This window comes from Heloderma suspectum, chromosome 17 (genome assembly GCF_057233095.1).
Source record: "Heloderma suspectum isolate Gila_16-S chromosome 17, 16-S_ref, whole genome shotgun sequence".
In the NCBI taxonomy this organism is placed as follows: domain Eukaryota; kingdom Metazoa; phylum Chordata; class Lepidosauria; order Squamata; family Helodermatidae; genus Heloderma; species Heloderma suspectum.
In genome coordinates, this window is record NC_139474.1 from 2,144,258 (window position 1) to 2,163,162 (window position 18,905).

The 18,905-nt window shown below is 51.8% G+C and overlaps 1 protein-coding gene across 1 annotated transcript in view; it reads left to right on the forward strand.

Moving 5' to 3' along the window:
• Positions 1-8,296: 8,296 nt before the first annotated feature.
• The window catches only part of NECTIN4 (nectin cell adhesion molecule 4), a 101,137-nt gene continuing 90,528 nt past the window's right edge, over positions 8,297-18,905 (forward strand). Inside the window, exon 1 of the mRNA XM_084823947.1 lies at positions 8,297-8,744. Within this exon, the coding sequence (XP_084680073.1) occupies positions 8,705-8,744 (40 nt within the window). The 5' untranslated portion in view covers positions 8,297-8,704. The remainder of the gene's footprint in view (positions 8,745-18,905) is intronic.

Below are 18,905 nucleotides of genomic sequence, written 5' to 3' on the forward strand. Positions count from 1 at the left end.
CTTTATTGACTAAGAGTCATCGATAGACCCGTGAATGTGTCTGATCTCCTGTTAAAGACACCTTGTTTAGAGATGTCTTGCGGCAGTGAATTCCATCAGCTGCATATGTGACGGAGTGTGTGTGTGTGTGTGTGTGTGTGAGATGATTCCCTCAACCTCCTAGGGAGGCCAGATGCCAAAGAGGACAGCGGTCCGGGATAGCTGTGCAGAAGGGGGCATTTCAGGGAAGTGCTGAAATCTCCTCTTTGATGCGACTGCTATTGTTGCAGGAGCCCTGCTGTCCTCTTTTGCATCTGGCCACCCTACCACCACCAATTTCTTACCAGAGGGGGTAACAATTTGTTACCTGGGGATATGGGAATTATTGCGTGAAAACACATCCCACGGTCAGTTTCCGGCTTGGAGGAGGTAGGTGATAATTTGATTGGGGTGGCCCTGTACGACCCCAGCTTCCATCTGTTACCAAGGCTCAGCCTTAGGAGAATGATTTCGTTAGCAAGCTCAGCTTCCCTACAGAGCTGGACCAGGGACCGCAAAGAGCAGAGCCCTCCTTATCTGGCAATGACCCCCAGCTGAGCAAGGGAGGTAGGCTGGCCCTGATCCAAGTCTCATATACATAAGATAAAATAAATGTAAACAAGGTGTTAGAAGACTACAACTCATTGTGCAAGAATATGGAAGTCCAGTCGTACATCTGGGCAGTGCATGTGATTTGGGCCCATGCTTCCGGTCTCAGCCAGCCCTGTATACATGTAAACCTGCACTGTTTAAAAAGAAACGCCGACTTTGTCAGGTCTCCGGCTTTGGCCTTGAGGTTCAGGTTTTGGGGTCCACTCTCCAGGTAGACACTTCAAGAGTGCTTCCAGACGCAGGGCTCCCTACCCCTAACACTCCAAAGGCCTTGTGCGGCTATTCTGCCTTCTCCTCCTTAACAAATTTTTTCTGTTAAGAAAAAGGATGGGGAAAGTGGTGGGAAATCCTGGGAGGGTTACAACTGGAAGATGATAATGCCTGAACCTCCCCACCCCACGCCGTAAAATTCTGTGAAAGAGACAGGGCAATAGCAGGATTACAGCCTCATCTGGAAACACCCTTAACCTCCAGGCCATCCGCTAGCTTAACGTTTCTACCTTGGGTCTTTGCAGCAGTATTATTTTAAAACACACCTTTTTAAAAGAAATTCACTCATTCTGACAGAGAGAAAAATATTGCATAAAGGGTTTTATTTTTTTCTTGGTGTTCCTTCCGATGTCCATTGGAAGACCCCTTTCTGCCCAAATGAAAATGACTATTTCCCCGCCCCGCTCAACTTTCCTGGCCTTAACATCTCTGGTTCCAGCCCTGAATGCCTGTCTTTACCCCATCCCTGGGCACCGCCTAGGGAACATGTTTGCCTTTTGAGAGTGGGCAGCCCCGTGACATCACAAGCCCCTGCCCATAACATCATGCCCCCCCCATGGCTCTCAGGCTTTGGGATGCCAGAGACCCAGTCTGTTGTCCCTCCTCGCCAATGTCACTCTGCTGCTAACTCACAGACAAAGGCTGGACTGGACAGACTGGGGCTGGATGCTGCAGTCTCTCCAAGCACTTTCAGGAAGGCCATGTTGTTTTCCGCAGTCTTTGCGCTTACAGGAAAACAAACACCCAGTTTGTGTACTGCCTTTGTTTCTGCTGTGATTCAAAGGGCCCATTCATGAGGCACGCCTTCTTAGTCACTGCTGGGGAGCTCTTGTGGGCCATTCATGCTTTGCCTGCGTCTTCCACCATGGATGGGGCAGGTGATGGGGGACTCCTCCCATGACTGATCATGTGTGGCATGTGGAGAGCCCCAGCAGGACTTTTCTCGGGTCGAAATCACTGACCCAGGAGTCAAGAATGGCAGCTTCCATCCCTTCATGTGCCACTGATTCACTCTCGGGCAAGCCTCTGAGTTACATGCCTGCTCGAGGATCAAGAGAGTGGCCAACCAAGCCGGCCAGCTCCTGTGCCTCGAACAGCAACCGGACGTGCAAGAAACAGCAGGCGGAAGCATTTCACATCAGAGGAATGAGCACGATTGCCGGCACAGTTCTGGTCACCGCACCTCAAAAAGGATATAGTAGAGCTGGAAAAAGTGCAGGCAAGGGCAATGAAAATGCTCAAGGGTCTGGAGCAACTCCCCTGTGAGGAACGGTTACAACAGCTGGGCTTGTTTAGCTTGGAGAAAAGGCGAGGGAGGGGAGACAGGATAGAGGTGTACAGAACTATGCATGGTGTGAAGAAAATGGAGAGGGAGACATTTGCCCCCCTCTCTCATAATACTAGAACCCAATGGGGGTGGGAGATTCGGGACGGATAAAAGGAAGGACACAGCACATAGTTAAACGATGGAATTTGCTGCCACAAGATGTAGTGATGGCCACCAGTTTGGATGGCCTTAAAAGCGGACTGGACAATGGCTACTGGTCCTGATGGTTTCATGCTACCCTCAGGATCAGAGGCAGTTGCTGGGGAACACAAGCGGGGGCTACTGTTGGACTCCTGCCCTGAGAGCCATGGGAAGAGGGCATGATGTCAGGGGGCGGGGCTTGTGATACCACGGGGCTGCCTGCTCTGAAAAGGCAAACATCTGTTCCCTAGGCAGGGCTTCCCAAAGGCATCCCGTTGGCCACGGTGGGAAGAGAATGCCGGACTAGGCAGGCCTTTGGTCCGATTCAGCACAGCTGTTCTGATGCTCACCAGGCCCACCTCTCGCAGCCCCCAACAAGCCCCCTGGCCCTGCTTCTCCTGCCCTCTCCCTCCTTGCCTTGCTGCCTGTTCCCCCGCCCTCTCCGAGCCGGCAAGGAATGACGAGAGGGGAGAAACGGAGCGGCCAACTCCACTTGCTCTCCCCCCGGGCAGTTGCAAGGATTGGGCAGCAGTGCTGTGGCGAGGAGCAGGTGGGTCCTCTCTCCTCACGAGGGCATTTTGCCCGGTGGCCCCCCAAAACCTGGCTCCAGCACTGTGTTGGCGGGGGCCATGAAATTGCTGCAGGTCAGACTGGTGGCCACAGAGCAGCTGCAGGCTCCAAACCCGACGAAGGAAGTTTGAATCCCCCCCCCCGGCCCCCCGTAGCTTCTGCTACCATGAGCAGCAATGGGCATTTGATGCAGTGGCATTAGTGCACCTGGGGTAGGCAGACGGCTCTGCGTGCTTGTTGCACTTCAAGACAACACATGGGTAACGCTTCCTGGGCTGGAGTCCAACAACGGACGGACTCTGCTGATGTCCTTTTGCCACCAGAGGGGACTCAGCACCCTCTGGATCTCATAAGCGCTTTCCACATCAGTGCTTCGGAATGCAAAGGAAGGAACAGCCCCATTGTTTACCCCGTAGTTCAAACATCCCCTGCAATTAACACATTGTACTCCTATATGGGACACCACCACCTTGTCAGGGAACGTGGGGTCAGGATCTGCAGAGTGGAATGAAACATCCCCCACCCCAAAATCAAGGACAGGAACTTATGGGTTCGTCAGGGGGTCCAGGTCCCTTATGACCTGGACCCCCGGAGCAACTCCTTAAGGATCTCTTGCCTCCTTAAGAGTCCACCTTCCTTCTATTACCTTCCGCTTTCCAATAAGATGGGGTTTAGGCTGTAGACATGGGGCAACTGACACTCTAGACAGGGGGTTTAACCACAACAGTTGACTGGTAAATGAAAGCAAGAAAATCACAACTTGGGGTATTTACACAATAGAGCTGAGTGATACAAAAGGCATCAAGAGAAAATCAAAGTTGCAAAACGCAACTTCCGTTCCCCTAGCTGTCCTTAGACTTCTCCAGGCTTGCTTCTTCGTGCTCCCTCTTCAGGCTCTGGTCTCCCCGACTCTGGCCTTACTGGCTCTCTCAGTCTCTTTTTATACCCTCCTCCCTCAAAACTGAAAGTGCTGTTTCAAACCTGAAGAAACGAAACTTAACTGGGGGAATGAAACTGAAACTTAACCAGGGAAATGATGCTCCTCCTCTCAGGATACCCCCTCCCAACAACAACAAATTCCAGGCCCCTAAGCCTGACCTTTTTACCATGCCTCTGTAGGCCTCAAACCTTCACAGGTTCCTTCTAAGGGAAATACTGAGGCAGGGAACGAAGGGAATAGGGTGGCCACATGTCATACTTTAGAGAGGACAGTCCTCTATTTGAAGGACTGTCCAGTCTTAGGCTAGTTTCGCGATCAAAAACCCTCAGAAAGGTTGTGGCCTAGAAGTTGTCCAACCACGATCAGCAGCCCCTGGACGGCAGACGGAGGGTGCTTCCAGAGGAGCCTTTTATCCTGCCATCACCCTGCCTCATGCACAGAATTTTCCCCTTACACCCTGCCACGTCTTCCATCTTCTTTCTTACTGCAAAAAAATCCATTAAGGAAAAAAGATGGCATTGCCACATGAGGCCGTCTGATCGTTAGCGGTAGAGCCCTCGCTCTAGGAGAGGCCTTGGCCGCAGCCACACGGGTCACCTGGTCACAATCTTCTCCACGAGGCTGAGGAGCACAGGAGGACAGGGAGCGGCCTTAGACTGAAATCAGACCCTGCGTCCAACTAGCCCAGGATGCTTGACACGGACCGGCAGCAGCGGCTCTCCAGGGTTTCAGGCAGGCGTTTTTCCAGCCCTACCTGGAGATGCTGGGGATCAAACTCGGGAACTTCTGCATGCAAAGCAGGGGCTCTACCACGGAGCTACGGCCCTGAGGACCATGAGATGTATTGCGTTTCTTTCTATTTAAACTGCAAGAATGTTTTCTAAATAAGCATCTAGCCGTATAAATTAGCATATGACGATGTTATGCAAGTCTGTGCCTTCTTCTTCTTCTTCTTCTTCTTCTTGTCCTCTTTTTTGGCAATCTGTGAGCGGCCAGCGTAGGACAGAATGGAGGTGGGAGGGGAGGGTGCGCGGGCAGGAGCGGGACCCTGAGTGCTCCTTTTTTAATTAACACATTTTCTTACTGGCTGTTGGGGCTGCTGTGAAATAGGTTTTTGTTGGTGCTGGAAACTGTGGGCTCAAAGGAGTTGCTTTGTGTGTCTCCGCCTCTGCCTTGGACTTTGGGGCAGGTAACCTGTCCTTTGCCACACCTCTCGAGGCAGCCATTTTGTGGTGGTGCCCAGGGCAGTGTCTAGAATTGCCTGATGTGCCCTCGGCCCCAAAAGATCGCCTACCCGTGCTGTATGTCGTCAAAGGGGAAGCTTGAGCTTGTATTTAAGCCCTCCACTGTGGATGAAATATTAGTCCAGGAAAGCACGGAAACTGCTTTCCTCCGACTTATGTAGTAAAAGGGTTTTGATCGTTGTTGCACATAGTGTTGCACATGTCTTTGACGGTGCGCGCATGCACAAATGTGATTTGTGAGTTCAGTATTGGGGTCAGAGTAGGGCCCCCCGCTACAGACGGCTCGCCCAGGGCCCATCGTGGCCTTGATCCGGCCCTGGCCATGACAAAAGGCTAACGCATCTGTCGGCAGGGGCTTGAAGGCAGAGAACAAACTCCCCACCTCCGCCCCAGACGAACCCAGGAGCAGAGCAGATAACAACTTCCGGTCAGGGGCCGGAGCAGCTGAAATCCCTCGTCGGCAGTTACAGGCTGGGATGCTGTGGGTTCGACCCCTCAGTGGAAGAAGGTCAGGGCAGCATGTAATGATGTACCTATGGCGTGCATTTCTATGCTGCCTTCCTGCTGAGGCAGGCAAGGCAGTTTAGAATCGTAAAAGAAGAAAACAAACAGAAGTTGCAAAATATAGCACTGCCTTCCCCAGCCTCGTGTGCTGGGCTATAATTCCCATCATCCCCAGCATTGTAGTCCGACACGTCTGGAGGGCACCAGGTCGGGGAAGGGTGGTCTAACCTGTTGCTATTCATTCCCGGACATCACATACCTGGGATCGAGGGTTGCCGCGCACACAAAACCCAGGAGGAATTCCTCGCCAGGCCCTTGAGGGTTTTCTCGCTTGCCCTTCCCCAGACTCTGTTCTTCCATGCCTCAGTCTCTTCCTTCCCAGCGCCCAAACAGAACAGCTCAGAAATGATGACCTCGTGTGAGATACGTCCCCACCATCTCTTTCTTGCTTTTAGACTACTTCCTCCCACCTGCCCCCCGGAGTAAATTCATATGGGGAATTTTCTTGGGATTGTGCACCCGCAGTCCACACCAGCTGGGCAACAACATCTGTGCCCGTCCCTGCTAAATGGCACGTCTGGCAGAGGGAAGCCCAAAGCCAGTGCAGCTGGCACAGTCCACACAGAAAGCTGAAGGGGGTGACTTGGACCCGGTGGAGGCTCCCATGCCAGTGGGGCAGAGAATCCGCTCCAGGTTTCAGTCAGAAGCAGCCAGAACTCTAAGGGGGCTGTCCGAGGTGCAACTGGATGGCTCCTTTAGAATTCTGACTGAAACCCAGAGCGGATTCGCCACCCCACTGGCATGGGAGCCCCCAGCCTCCTCTGCTTGGAACCTTTTTTTGAGGGGGCATTTCTACTTAGAGACGCTTCAGCTATCCTCTGAATGTGGATATCCACTTGAAATCTGGGTTTGGGCCACACCCCCAAAGCTGCTGGCCACCAGGAACTAGCCATCTCCAAGACATGGTTATTCAGGCAGGCATTTGGGGTGGCTTAGGGTATTTTTAAATAATGTTTAATGTGTAATTTTACTGTTTTACATTGTACTGCTGTACATCGCCCAGAGTGGCCAGGTGACCTGCCAGATGGGCGATTAAGAAATTTAATAAATAAATAAATAAATAAATAAATAAATAAAAAGACGGCCAGGTCTTCAGGTGTGGGCTAATGACATCATCGACTTGCCCAGTACACAGGGCGGGGGTGATGAGCAGGACTGGCCTTGAGGGCCGGATGCCGCCCTGGGACATCTCTCAGGCTGGATGATGCCATGAAGCCCCTCCCTTCTCCAAGAGCCCCACCCATTGGCATCTTCCACCACTCCCCCACCTTTCGCTTTCTCCGCGCAGAGAGGCACCACGGCGGTTCAGAATTGCTCCGTGCCCCTCTGCCCCGGCACGGAGAACGGGACTTGGGGGCTGCCTGGAGGCTTCCTGGCAGGGTCTGGAGGGAGTCTGCAGTGCTGTTGCAGCCACGCTACTCACACCCCACCAAGCCCTGTCAGGCTGCTCCCTCATGTGCGCAGTGGGTATTGTAGTCCCTGAAAAGCAGCTCCTGGTACGTCTGGAGCCCCATCCATTCTGGTGGGTGAAGAGGTTCTGCACTTGATTTCTGCAACTGGAACCGAAGTTAAATTGAGGAGGGAACTGTGGCTTTTTAAAGGTTTTCTTTAAAACAAAGCAAAAGAAAACAAAATGGCAAAGACCCTTGAAAAAGCAGCGTGGTTATCCTCACTCAGGAGAATGTAACCCTCACGGCTAGCCTCTTTTGCATCTGCCCAACCTAACAGCAAGGCTGACCACCCCAATTCATAGAATCGCAGAATCACAGAATAGTAGGGCTGGAAGGGGCCTATAAGACCATCGAGTCCAACCTCCTGCTCAATGCAGGAACCCAAGTCAGAAGAATAAAGACAAAATGTTGTGGTCCGTGGGGGTGGGGGTGGGGGGGCATTGTGTCAGAGTTCTATTGCTGATGCCTCTGAATACCTGGGCAGCTTGCTCCACACATCACAAGCACTTCCCAGAAGATCATTGATCTTTACTGATTTGGTTTCCAGACCGGCTTTTAACCATACTAGTCCTGAAGGGGGCTCATGTTTTTTTTCCAGAACAGATCAAACTGAAAGCATTAGTAAAACAGCAAATAAAACCTTGGTGCAAAGAAAAGAAAAGAAAATATTCTACAGAATGCTTGCAATTGTCACGGATGCAATTTTTACGGGAATGAGTATCGCAGTTTGAATGCTGGAGAAATAGTGTGCCCTTATTGCTTCAACAAAAGCGCTTCTTTGGAGGAAGGTGTCTGGATCCTGAGGTGCAAACAATGTTTAAAAACGGCATGCATGAAAAAAATCAATGATCTGGAAGGATTCTTGGGTGGAGCCAGCCGGATTCAGGTGGGCTGAGTGACACATGTCCACTCTTGGTGTCTCAAGGCCTCTTGGTGTCTTTCCTTTGGCCCTGACCACATTCTCTGAGGGGTCCCGAGCTGTAGTCTTTGGGGTCGGTCTCCGAAGGCGATGCCTTGACCCTGCTGGCGAGCAATCTGGCACCCTCTGTGAACTCCCTTTCCTTTTATAAACGAAACCCGCCCCCCCCTCTGAGAAACACCTGTTTAAACTTGCCAAACAGGTTAATATTTCTCTCTCTGTCTCTCCATTCCCCTCCCTGTGGCAATGTGTGGAGAACAGGTTGTGGAGTTTCAAAACAGAGCGACGCCTCGGCACCGTGAAGTGAGCCACGGCACAGACGCCGAAAAAAGGAGACACCTGGACACCTGCGGAAAGGGCCCCGTGGCCAGCAGCCACAGAGACGTCCACCCTTAAGCCAAAGGATGGAGGCTTCCTTCTCCCCGCTTCGTCTGGCATGATTTCTCCCCCCACACCTTTAGAAAAAGCTGACTATACAGAGCATTTCATTTTGCAAACTCCTCGGCCGTGCTGCCGTTGAGAAGCCTGGGTGGATCCAATTCCTGAAGTCCTTCTCCACGACCCAGCCGGTCGCTTTGATTATAAAGTCTGCGGAAAGAACTTTGACAGCGGCGGCGGTGGCTGAACCAGCTGGTTTCACCTTGCACCATGATTCAGAAGGTTCTCCTGCTTTGGCTGACAATCTCCGGTAAGTCCTCGGCCTCTGGTCCATTTGGTTCTCCTCTTTCCCCACTCCTTGACTTTCTGCACAACACACACCGCCCCCCTCCCACCACACATACGCAACATACACAATGTTCAGCAGCCCCAGTTGTGTTATCCAAAAGGGAGATCATGTTGTAACTTCTTTTTCCCAGAGACTGACTTACTGAGTAATTGGGTAATGATAGCTCTGGCTAATCTCTCCTGTGCTTTGGTGAGATGCTTTTGGGATGGAGAAAGTCCTACTTGGGTTTAATTCCAGGCCCACCCACCCATCTTCCTAATCTGCGCTTTGTGTCCCTGATGGGAAAAGTGTGTGTCTTAGGAATTCTCTGTGTTGCTCCCTGTTGTTGACCCAGCATGGATGAAAGAGTCATTGCCAAATAAAACAACAAAGAATTTTGCGGGACCGTGAAGACTAACGAATTTATTGTGGCATTGGCTTTGCTCGCTGTGGCTTGTTTTTTTTTGTTTTTAAGAAAGGCAGATTCTTACGTACAGATGAGCTGAAAATGAAGATGGAGGGGTGTGTGTGTGTATGTAGCAGGATTTGTTTTTCTTTTGTGTGTGAGGGTATCAATATTTTTTGTGGAATGATGGATCTCCAGAAATGTCCAAACATCTCCCTGGGAAATGAGGAACCCCACCTTCCCAGCTGAAGGCAAGATGTGAGTGAAGCTGGACCCCTCTCCTGCCTATGCTGGAGGGGGAAATGAAGAGGGGTTGCAATTTGGGCTCAGGGTGCCAACTTTGTGCCCCTGCTCCCATGCTTGTAACAGCAGCCAAACCCACAGAAAATCTGCAAGTGAGGTTTATTCCTGGGATGGAAATAAACTGACGGGGAAAGCTTCTCCTGTGGAATTTGTGAATGTTGTCCGGCTGCTGTGAAAAGCACAGGAGCAGGGTCAGCAAAAAAAGTTGGCCACAGTCTGTTGGGTGGAGTGTCAGGGGGAAGGATGGAGTGCAATATCCTTTATTCAAGCTGTCAACACACACACACTTTCTGTGAAATGACAGCAATAATGGCAAGGCCAAAACATGTTTTCTGCTTTTACGCCAATATTTATTTACTTATTTCTCACAAAGATGTTTACTTATTTCTCACAAACAGAAATAATGCTGGAAAAACAGAATCCTTTGCAAACTGCCCATGAAGGTGGGAATGGGGGAAGCTAACTTTTTGTTGCATGGAAAAAAGGATTTACTGGTAGGGAAACGCAGGCACCTTCTAGGCTGTTTTTCCCAATAATCAGACTTCGCTAGCCCCCCGCACCGAGGGCAGCCTTGGTGCAAATGCTGCATTTGTGTCACTGGACCTTTCGTGATCTGTTGCTCTGTCCTGTGTGAGTTGTGTACTGCTTTCTCTCTTCGGGCAGTTCCTCATACCACAGAGGCTCTGCAAATGTTTGGAATATGCGCTTTTCTGCTCCCATGTTACGTCGTTGCCGTGGCTGGAAGTAGCAGCAGCAGACTCAAAAGAGGGAGTGAAGTATCGTGAAGTTACTGCGTGCTTACGCAAGGCACCCATCAGCATCTTTCCATGTGTAGCTCTCCCAGGGATCTTTTATTTATGGCACTTGGCATATGTGGGACACAGGAACACACAGTTTGGCCACACAGTCTCCGTTTGTTCGAGATCCAGAGCGAATGCCAGTCGGAGCATTGTGGAGTGTGCAGTACTGACAAAGAGCATTCCTGATCATGTGCAGAGTCGGGTTGTCCCTTTGCTCTTGTGCCTGTCATGGCAGCCTGAAGGGCAGAAATCCTGCAGGTGGTTTTCTCCATCAAACGTCATTGCTAGGCCAAGTAAAGCTTAACCGGTTGAGTTTCTGCATGTTGCGCTGATGTTCAGAGCGCAGGAGCCAGGCCGTTTCAAAGTAAGCAGGAAGGCCGGTGTTTTCCTCCCCACTAGGGAACCGCAAGCAACTGCTCTAATTTGGGCTTAGGTCAAAATTCAGTGCCAAGCGGAGCCCGCTTGGCACTGAGTGGGTTCACCAGCTGGGCAGGGAGCTAAGATCTGGCGACATGCCCCCGGAGCAAGCGGCAGAGAGGGCCGGCGGGGGTGTCTGCTTTGGCTTCCCCCCTTGTCTGCACCCCCACCTCCCTGCAGAGTGACTTGGCAGGTTCTGCTCTGCTCCCTTGGGCGAAAGCTCCAGCCCTGCCAAAGATGCTGACTCGGGGTTTATGCCTGATACGATCACTGGAGGGCCCCAAGCCCAGCCGTGAGTCACCCGGACCAGTTTGGGGAAGGCTGCAGGGTTGCGTGAGTCCGCGGAGGAGCCTGGAGCTGCCAGGGCTCTCGAGCCCGGGGAGGGGGGCAAGGAAAGGAGTGGAGTCTGGCGGAGCTGGGGGGGAGTCTAGTCGGCGGGAGTGGTGCACAGGGGCACCTGGCTGAGGAAGGGGGCGGCCCGAGGCGGCTCAGGGGCTGGGCCTGAGGGACAGGGGGTGGAGCTAGCAGCAAAAGCTCTCAGGCCAAGCTGAAGATTGCCTGCTCTCCCCAGTGCCGGCTCCAGGGTGGGGGGGCCCTTGGGTTGGGCCCCCTCCCTCAGTGAGTCCACCTTATAGTCCCACTTGCTTGCCTGGCAGGCAGAGGGCCAGGGCGCACGGAGGCGGGGGCATCTCCAGCTCCTCCTTCCTCCTCACCCCCACCGTTGCCTGGGCCAGGGGAGGGCAAAGAGGCCTGTGGAAAGAAGATCCTCCGGAGAGCAATTTGGGCAGCCTTCCAGGGCGGCGCTCTTCTTCTTGGCTAGTTCCAGCTAGAAGCTGTGATGCTGTGCCCATCTCTCCATTCTCACAGGCCACCGCTGTTTCTCTCTTTCTCTCGCTTTTGGTGCTTCCAGACGAGGCTTTCATAGCACGGGGCGGGGGGGCACTCTCAGATGCTGCCATCTCCCACCCATGACCCTCCCATGTTTTCTTACTGTTTCTTCCACCTTTTTCCTTAACGCAGAAAATCTGCTAAGGAGAAAATGATAGAATAGTGGCACAAGGTCGTGTAATTCCTAGCACCAGCAGCCCTCCATCTGGAAGCACACCCTCTCATGTACACATGCTTGACCCCTTCCCTCAGTTGGATGGGCGTCACCATCTCCAAGGCCTGATGGATGCCTCATTCGGAAACATGGAGAGATTCCCATCTATCAGGAGACCTTTTCCTAATCATCCGCTCCTATTGATGAAGCATCATCCGACCTTCCAGGACTATTAACCAGCAGTGGCGCAGAGTGGTGGGCGGCAGTATTGCAACCGAAGCTCTCCCCACGACCTGAGTTCGATCCCAGCGGAAGCTGAGTCTTGGGTAGTCGGCTCAGGACGACTCAGTCTTCCATCCTTCCGTGGTCGGTAAAATGAGCACCCAGCTTGCTGGGGGAAAGGTAGTCACGCCTGGGGAAGGCAATGGCAAACCACCCCGCTACAGTCTGCCATGAAAACGCCACCAAAAGCGGCATCCCTCTAGGAGTCAGCAATGATCCGGTGCCTGCACAGGAGGAACCTTTCCTTTCCTTTCCACCCAACAAAAGAGAGGCTGTATGATGACTTGAAACTCATCCTGTTTACTGTGAACAAGCATTCCATTGCATTCACATGACAAAGAACTTGAAGCAAGCACCACTTTCAGCCCCACAAGGGAAAGCCCCCTCAGGCTTGGAGGGTCTGCAATTCAATTGCTGTTTGCCCCTGGACTTGCTGAGGGCAACAAACCCAGCTTTGCTACCAGGGGACAGGTGCTCCACAGGAAACCAAAGCCAACTCAGATTCCTGACAAGCGTCTCTGTGCGGGACACATTTTTGCAAACATGTATTTGTTGCATTTGTGCTTTCCTCTTGAAGCGTACATCGAAACATCTCAGCAGCCCTGAGTCTCTCCCTCTCTCTGCTTCATTTCCTCCTTCTGCAAAAGGGGAATAACTAACAGATCGTTCCCTGGGGACTGTAAGGCATTTTGCAGAACAAAAGGTATGTGTATATATATATATATATATATATGTACAAAGGTCCCGCCAATTGTGCAACACCAGCCTTGGCAGCAACCTAATGGGCAACCAGATTCTTCTTGGAAGAGCCGGTCTGACTTAGAGATGGGTGGGGCTGGCAAACTCTCTGCATAGAGGCTCAAACTCTCTCTCCTTACCTGGAACAGTCCCTCATTTCTGGCAAATCTCCGTCCCATTTGTGCCTCCTAGGGAATGCATTTTGAACATGTTGCTGGCAAATGCTCCTGTGTTCTAGAGTTCCTTGGGCGCCTTCCGCGGGGGTTTAAGAGGGCCTGGTTGGATGACCTTGATGCCAGTGCAAATGCATGTGCATAGATCCACAGTGCTGGGTGTGGTTTCTTCCCTAACATTGTTTTAATTTATGTTGTGTCACTCTGGAGGGGTGCATGAGGGGCCAAAATGCACAAATAAATAATCCCCCATCTGCAACCACCATAGTCTAGAGCAGTGGTGGGCAAGCTCTTTGGAGTCGAGGGCCCTTGGGGGGCCCTTGGGGGAAAGTGGTTAGGGGCTGCATTCCAGTGGAGACACCCCTTTTCTCTCCCCTTCATCCATCCATCATCCAATCGTTTTCTCTTCTATTCATATTCTCTCTGTCATTCACACACACACACACACACACACCTACCCCTCCTCCGCGCAGAGAGGTACAGCAGCACAGCCTCAGTGGGGAAAGCTCCATCGAATAGTGTCAGAGTTACTTCTCAGTAAACATGCACAGGGTTGCACTGTAAACGTGCTCAGGCTCAAAAGCCCGGGACGCGTTACCTTGCGTTTACGAAGGAATCTTGCTGCAGGAGGTGAGCAAGCCAATGCACAGCACACCAGGCGGAGAAGGGCTCCAGCCCTGAGACTCTGAGAAAGCAATCTCATGCATGTCTTCTCAGGACAGAAGCCGCCTTATTGAGTCCCATTGAACTCAGCGGGGCTTACTTCTGAGAAGACATGCGCTCCGCAAGCCTCACGCCCTTCCATGTTCCCAGCCAGCGTGGGCTTATGGCTCTAGTTTACCTGCCCTTTGCTGGATTCACTTACTCCGCCACGGCCCCATGTCTTCCACTGAACTAACCAAGAAAGGTTGTTTGTTCTTTGGGTTAAAGATCTACTAGAAATACATCATGATCTTATGGTACTTTATCAACAGTTCACTATCCACTTGTCTAGCCGTAGTAGCTGTAGTAGTGAACTCCTCCTTGAGGCCCTGGTCTGCTGTGCGTGAGCAGCTGTGTCTGCCCCTGAGACAAGGTGCTTCTGCCGTCCTCTCCCAGCCTGCTACAGACCAGAGGTTCCAAAGCCTGAAGGAAGAGAATTCTCCAACCAAATATTTAACAAGGCATCCCCAGACGGCGCAAAAGGGGGACCGGGATGTTGTTGTTGTTGTTGACATTTCTATACTGCCCCATAGCCAAACCTCTCTGGCTGGTTTACAGAAGTTTAAAATATTAAAATACAATATACAAAGTTTAAAAGCTATTTACATAAAAGCACCCAGACAATATATACAAACATACAACTAAAAACAACTTTGAACTGTTGGTCATAACTAAAGACACATCCAGGACCAATTAAAATGCATCATGTGCTGCCAACTGGCTGGGAAAAGAGATGGGAAAAGAGATAGAAAAAAAGAGATAAAACAGAGCTAAAATAATAGAGAGAAAAAAATATAATAAGAGAGAAAAAATAAGAGAGAGAAAAAGAGAGAGAAAAAAAGAGATAGGAAAAGAGACAGGAAAAGACAGAGGTCTTAACCTGGTACAAAAAAGATAATCATGTTAGTGCCAGGCAGACCTCATTGGGGAGGGACCTTATTTACCAGGGATAAGGCCTTCAGCCCAGCCTCTCCCAACCTGGTGCTCCTCCAGATGGGCTGGACTACAACCCTCACCATCCCCCGCCATGATGGGAGTTGTAGTCCAACACATCTGACAGGGCACTAGGTGGGGGAAGGCCGCCCTAGAAAACAGGCCCTGCCCTGGATAAAGAGGAGCTGCTGGAGGCTGTGTTTGCATCAGGCCTGGCAATGTGGCTCAGCGCCACGTCCCGTGTGCAGGGTGGGGGCCGTGTTTCCTGCTGCTCCACCACGGAGGTGAAAGTTGTTTTGCAACTTCGCAGGGTGCCATTTCCGCTGGCTTCCCATCCCATCCCAGCCCTGCTTGCTGGTGACTCTCTCCGGCCCAGCCGGTTTGCGAAGCTCGCTCCTCAGGGACCAGCTTCTCATTAAACAGGGTGGCGACTCTGCGAGTCTTCAGCAGTGGGCACAGTGCCCAGGAACAGTGCCACACCCCAGGTCCCCCACAGCACCTGCCCCAGAAATGCACCTCGGGGCCAGAAATGGGCATCCTTTGGCAGCGGGGGATTCTGAGCTCCAGGCCCTGCCTGTTCCTCTCAGGGCACGTAACTGCCACAACCGGGTTTTAATTGCTGCTTCCCTGTGAGACCTTGGAATCAATACTTACCTGCTGCTCTAATGGCAAATCCCTTGGGCATGATGGAGAGCATAAAGAAGGATGTTGATGGTAGTAAATAAATTAATTAGGGATGTAAAAGGCTTACTGTTTCAATTTGAACATCCCCCCCCCGCCCCCAAGAGCCCTCTGGAGCCAGCTGGCACAAAAGCGGTGAGCCAAAGCACACATTTTACTTGTCTTTGCGGGTTCTGCACCTTCACTGCCTTTGGGACATTGTGAAAAATGTCCACATCCATTCAGTTTTCCTGCCCACCCCCAGCACTAAACACAGAGGCTTCCCGCACCAGGGAAAAGTGAGCCGTGTCCAAGTCCTCCTGAACTCAAAGGGGCAAGTGAGCCATGAGGAATCGTGGAGCAGAAAGCGATTCAGAGCGGTTTGCCATAAAAGAAAGCTCTGCGTTCAGAGAGGATCTCTGAATAACAGATGTCAGCAGAGCGGCCTTCGCCTTCCCATTGCATTTTGTGGGCTTCCTAGAAGCATCTCCTTCAGTCTTCCCTGACCTCCAGATATGTTGCACTGCAATGTCATCATTCCCAGGCACATCTGGGGGGCACCAGGCCAGGGAACGCCGATCCAGTTGGTTGGTTCACCATTGTTGGAGACGGGTTGCCAAACTCAGTGGGGTGGCCTTTGGTGAGATCCAGCGGGGTCAATTCTTGCATCTGAAGCCCCATTGCTTTCAAAGAGACATACATTTCTCTGGACTGCAGGGGGCGGGCGGAGGGGAAGACAAAGATGCTTTGGATGCCTTGGCTCCCTGAGAAGAGATTCCTTGGACTGTTCATGGGAGAAAAGCCGCACGTCAACAGCACCATCTGGGAGCTCAAGCAAACCTTGCGAAGGTTGTGAGGCTGCCCAGTGATAAAAATCGTGGATGTGGCAACGCTCCTCAGACCGGAAGGTCAGGTGTTAAACGGCACTCCCTGAGTGAGTGCCATTGACGCAGAATCCTATGTCGTCCTCTCTGCAGTCGTGAGCTGGCTTCCAGGCATGCGGTGGTGGTGTTGGAGAAGAGGCTAAGCCTCTGTCAGTCAGGCCTGGGCACTGCGTTGCTGCACAAGTCCTGCCAGCCATTTGAGGAGACATGAAGGGATGAGGTTCTTTTTTGGTCTTTTGTATTTAGGAAGGTTCCCAGTCCTCATGAGCCACCCCAGATCAGAAAGAGTGAGACTGTGGATGCCTCCAGACAAGGCTTTTATGGTGCCATCACCCTGCCTAATTCACAGAATTGGGGGAGAGGCGGCAGATGTCGTCATCTCCCATTCATGAGCCTCCTGTGTTTTCCCACTACCTTTTCCATCTTTTTTCTTACCATGGAACCTTAGCACAGTAAAAAGAACATTAGAAACCATACAGCATTAAAACAACTACATCATTTAAAAGGCTAGATTGAAAGGATGTGTCCTCACACCCCTTCTCAAAGCCAGGAGAATTTGCGCCAACCAGAGCTCTTGAGGGAGCTCATTCCATAGTTTGGGGGCAACTACAGGAGAAAGCCTTTTTGTTTGTGCTAGACAATTTATTTTTTATTTATTCATTTCATATCTCTACCGCCCAATAGCCGAAGCTCTCTGAGCTGTTCACAAAAAACAAACGGGACTCTGTGCGCAATGGCACCCTCAAAAGGTTCTCTCCTGCGGATCATAATACCCAGGCAGGTTCATAGTGAGACAGGCCACATCTGGAGTTGCGTAAGGGTTTGAAGGTTGCAACCAAGACCTTGAATTGAGCTAGGGAAGTGACTGGCGACCAGTGCGGATCTTCCAAGACAGGTGTAATGTGGTCCCGAGACCGTGCGGCGTTTAGTGACCCAGCTGCCACAGTTTACACCAATTGAAGCTTCTGGAGACTCTCCAGGGGTAGCCCCACGGAGCGTGCATTGCAGTAGTCTAGACATGGATCACCGCTGCCAAGTCAGACAGGCTCGGGAAGGGTTGCACCTGGTGCACCAAGCACAGTCGTGCACACACACCGCTTGCAGAAGGCCCAGGGGCAGGGTAGGATCCAGACGCACCCCCAGCCTGCTGACCTGATCTTTCGGGGAGCGCAACCCCTTCCAGAACAGCTCGGAGCCCAGTCCCCTAGTCAAGCTTTCTACAGACCAACAGCGCCTCCATCTTGTCTGAGATTAACATCAGCTTGTTCACCCAGCCCATTATCGAACCCCGGCAAAGTTCAAGGGGTTAAGCAAGAAAAGACAGAATAGCTGCACAAGGCTTCTGATTGCTAGCACCAGGACCCTAGGACCCATCTTCCTGGAAGCCCTTCTTTGGCTTTTTGGTTGAGAAAAGCTTCCTGATTGCATGAGCCACGCTGGATCTAAATGGTTACATATGTTTGTATTTCTCTGTCTTAAATAATAAGACCCTGAATGGATTAAAACACCCGAAAGACCACCACAAACCAAATATTCTGGGCTTTTGCTGGCTTCCGAATTTCTCCTTCAGACAGGACAGTGGAAATTGGCTCTTTTAACTGCCAGTTCCCACAACTAGTATGGAGGGTGTGGCTAACTGTGGTTTTGCTCGCTCCAGATCAGAGATTGCCTCTGTGGAACAGGTCATGCGAGGCCTGCACTGTGGATCATCCTGAATACTTGCTAGGAAGGGGGATTCCTAATTGCAGAGGCAGATGAGAAATGCCCAGCAGTGCCAGCTCCAGGTTGCGGAGAGCACCAGAACCCTAAAACAGCCCATGGGTTGTTAACCATGGCAACAAGCCACCCTTCCTGGGTTCACACGACGTGGCAAGCCATGCTGGCAAAGGTAATGATGCAGAGTCCCTTGGCGTGTGACCTGCACGTGTAGGAGGGGAAATAAGCCACCATGGCTTATTTCCCCTGGCGTGATCGTGCAAACCAAGCCAGCGAGTCTCCTTTTTCACCACCATTGTCACCAGCTGCTATCGCTCCTCCTCCTCTCTCTCATCACTGCTGCCACTTGCTTACTTGAGAGGAAGAGAGCCAGGGAGCAAGGAGGCCACAATGGGGAAGGGGAGGAGGAGCAAGTCCAAGGGGCTTTTGCCAGTGGGCTGCTGCTGGGGTCTGGGCCCCCACAGGCGCCTGACCATTCCTACCTTTGACGCCAGCCCTGGAAGTGCCTATGGTGGGCTTGAAAGTGTCATAGAATGATAGAATAGCAGGGTTGGATGGGGCCTGCAAGGCCATCGAGTCCAACCCCCTGCTCAGTGCAGGAATCCAAGTCAGAGCATCCCTGACAAGAGGCTGTCCAGCCGCGTCTTGAATGCCTCCAGTGTGGGAGAGCCCACTGCCTCCCTAGGGAACGGGTTGCACTGTCATATTGCTCTGACAGTCGGGAAGTTTCTCCTGATGTTCAGCCAGAATCTGGCTTCCTGTCACTTGAGCCCATTATTTCGTGTCCTGCACTCTGGGATGATGGAGAAGAGATCCTGGCCTTCCTCTCTGTGACGGCCTTTCAAGGACTTGAAGAGCACTATCATATCTCCCCTCAGTCTTGTCTTCTCAAGGCTAAATATGCCCAGTTCTTTCAGTCTCTCCTCGTAGGGCTTTGTTTCCAGTCCCCTGATCACCTTTGTTGCCCTCCTCTGAACCCCCTCCAGCTTGTCTGCATCCTTCTTCAACTGTGGTGCCCAGAACTGGACACAGTACTCCAGATGAGGCCTAACCAGTGCTGAGTAGGGGGGAACTAGTACTTCCTGGG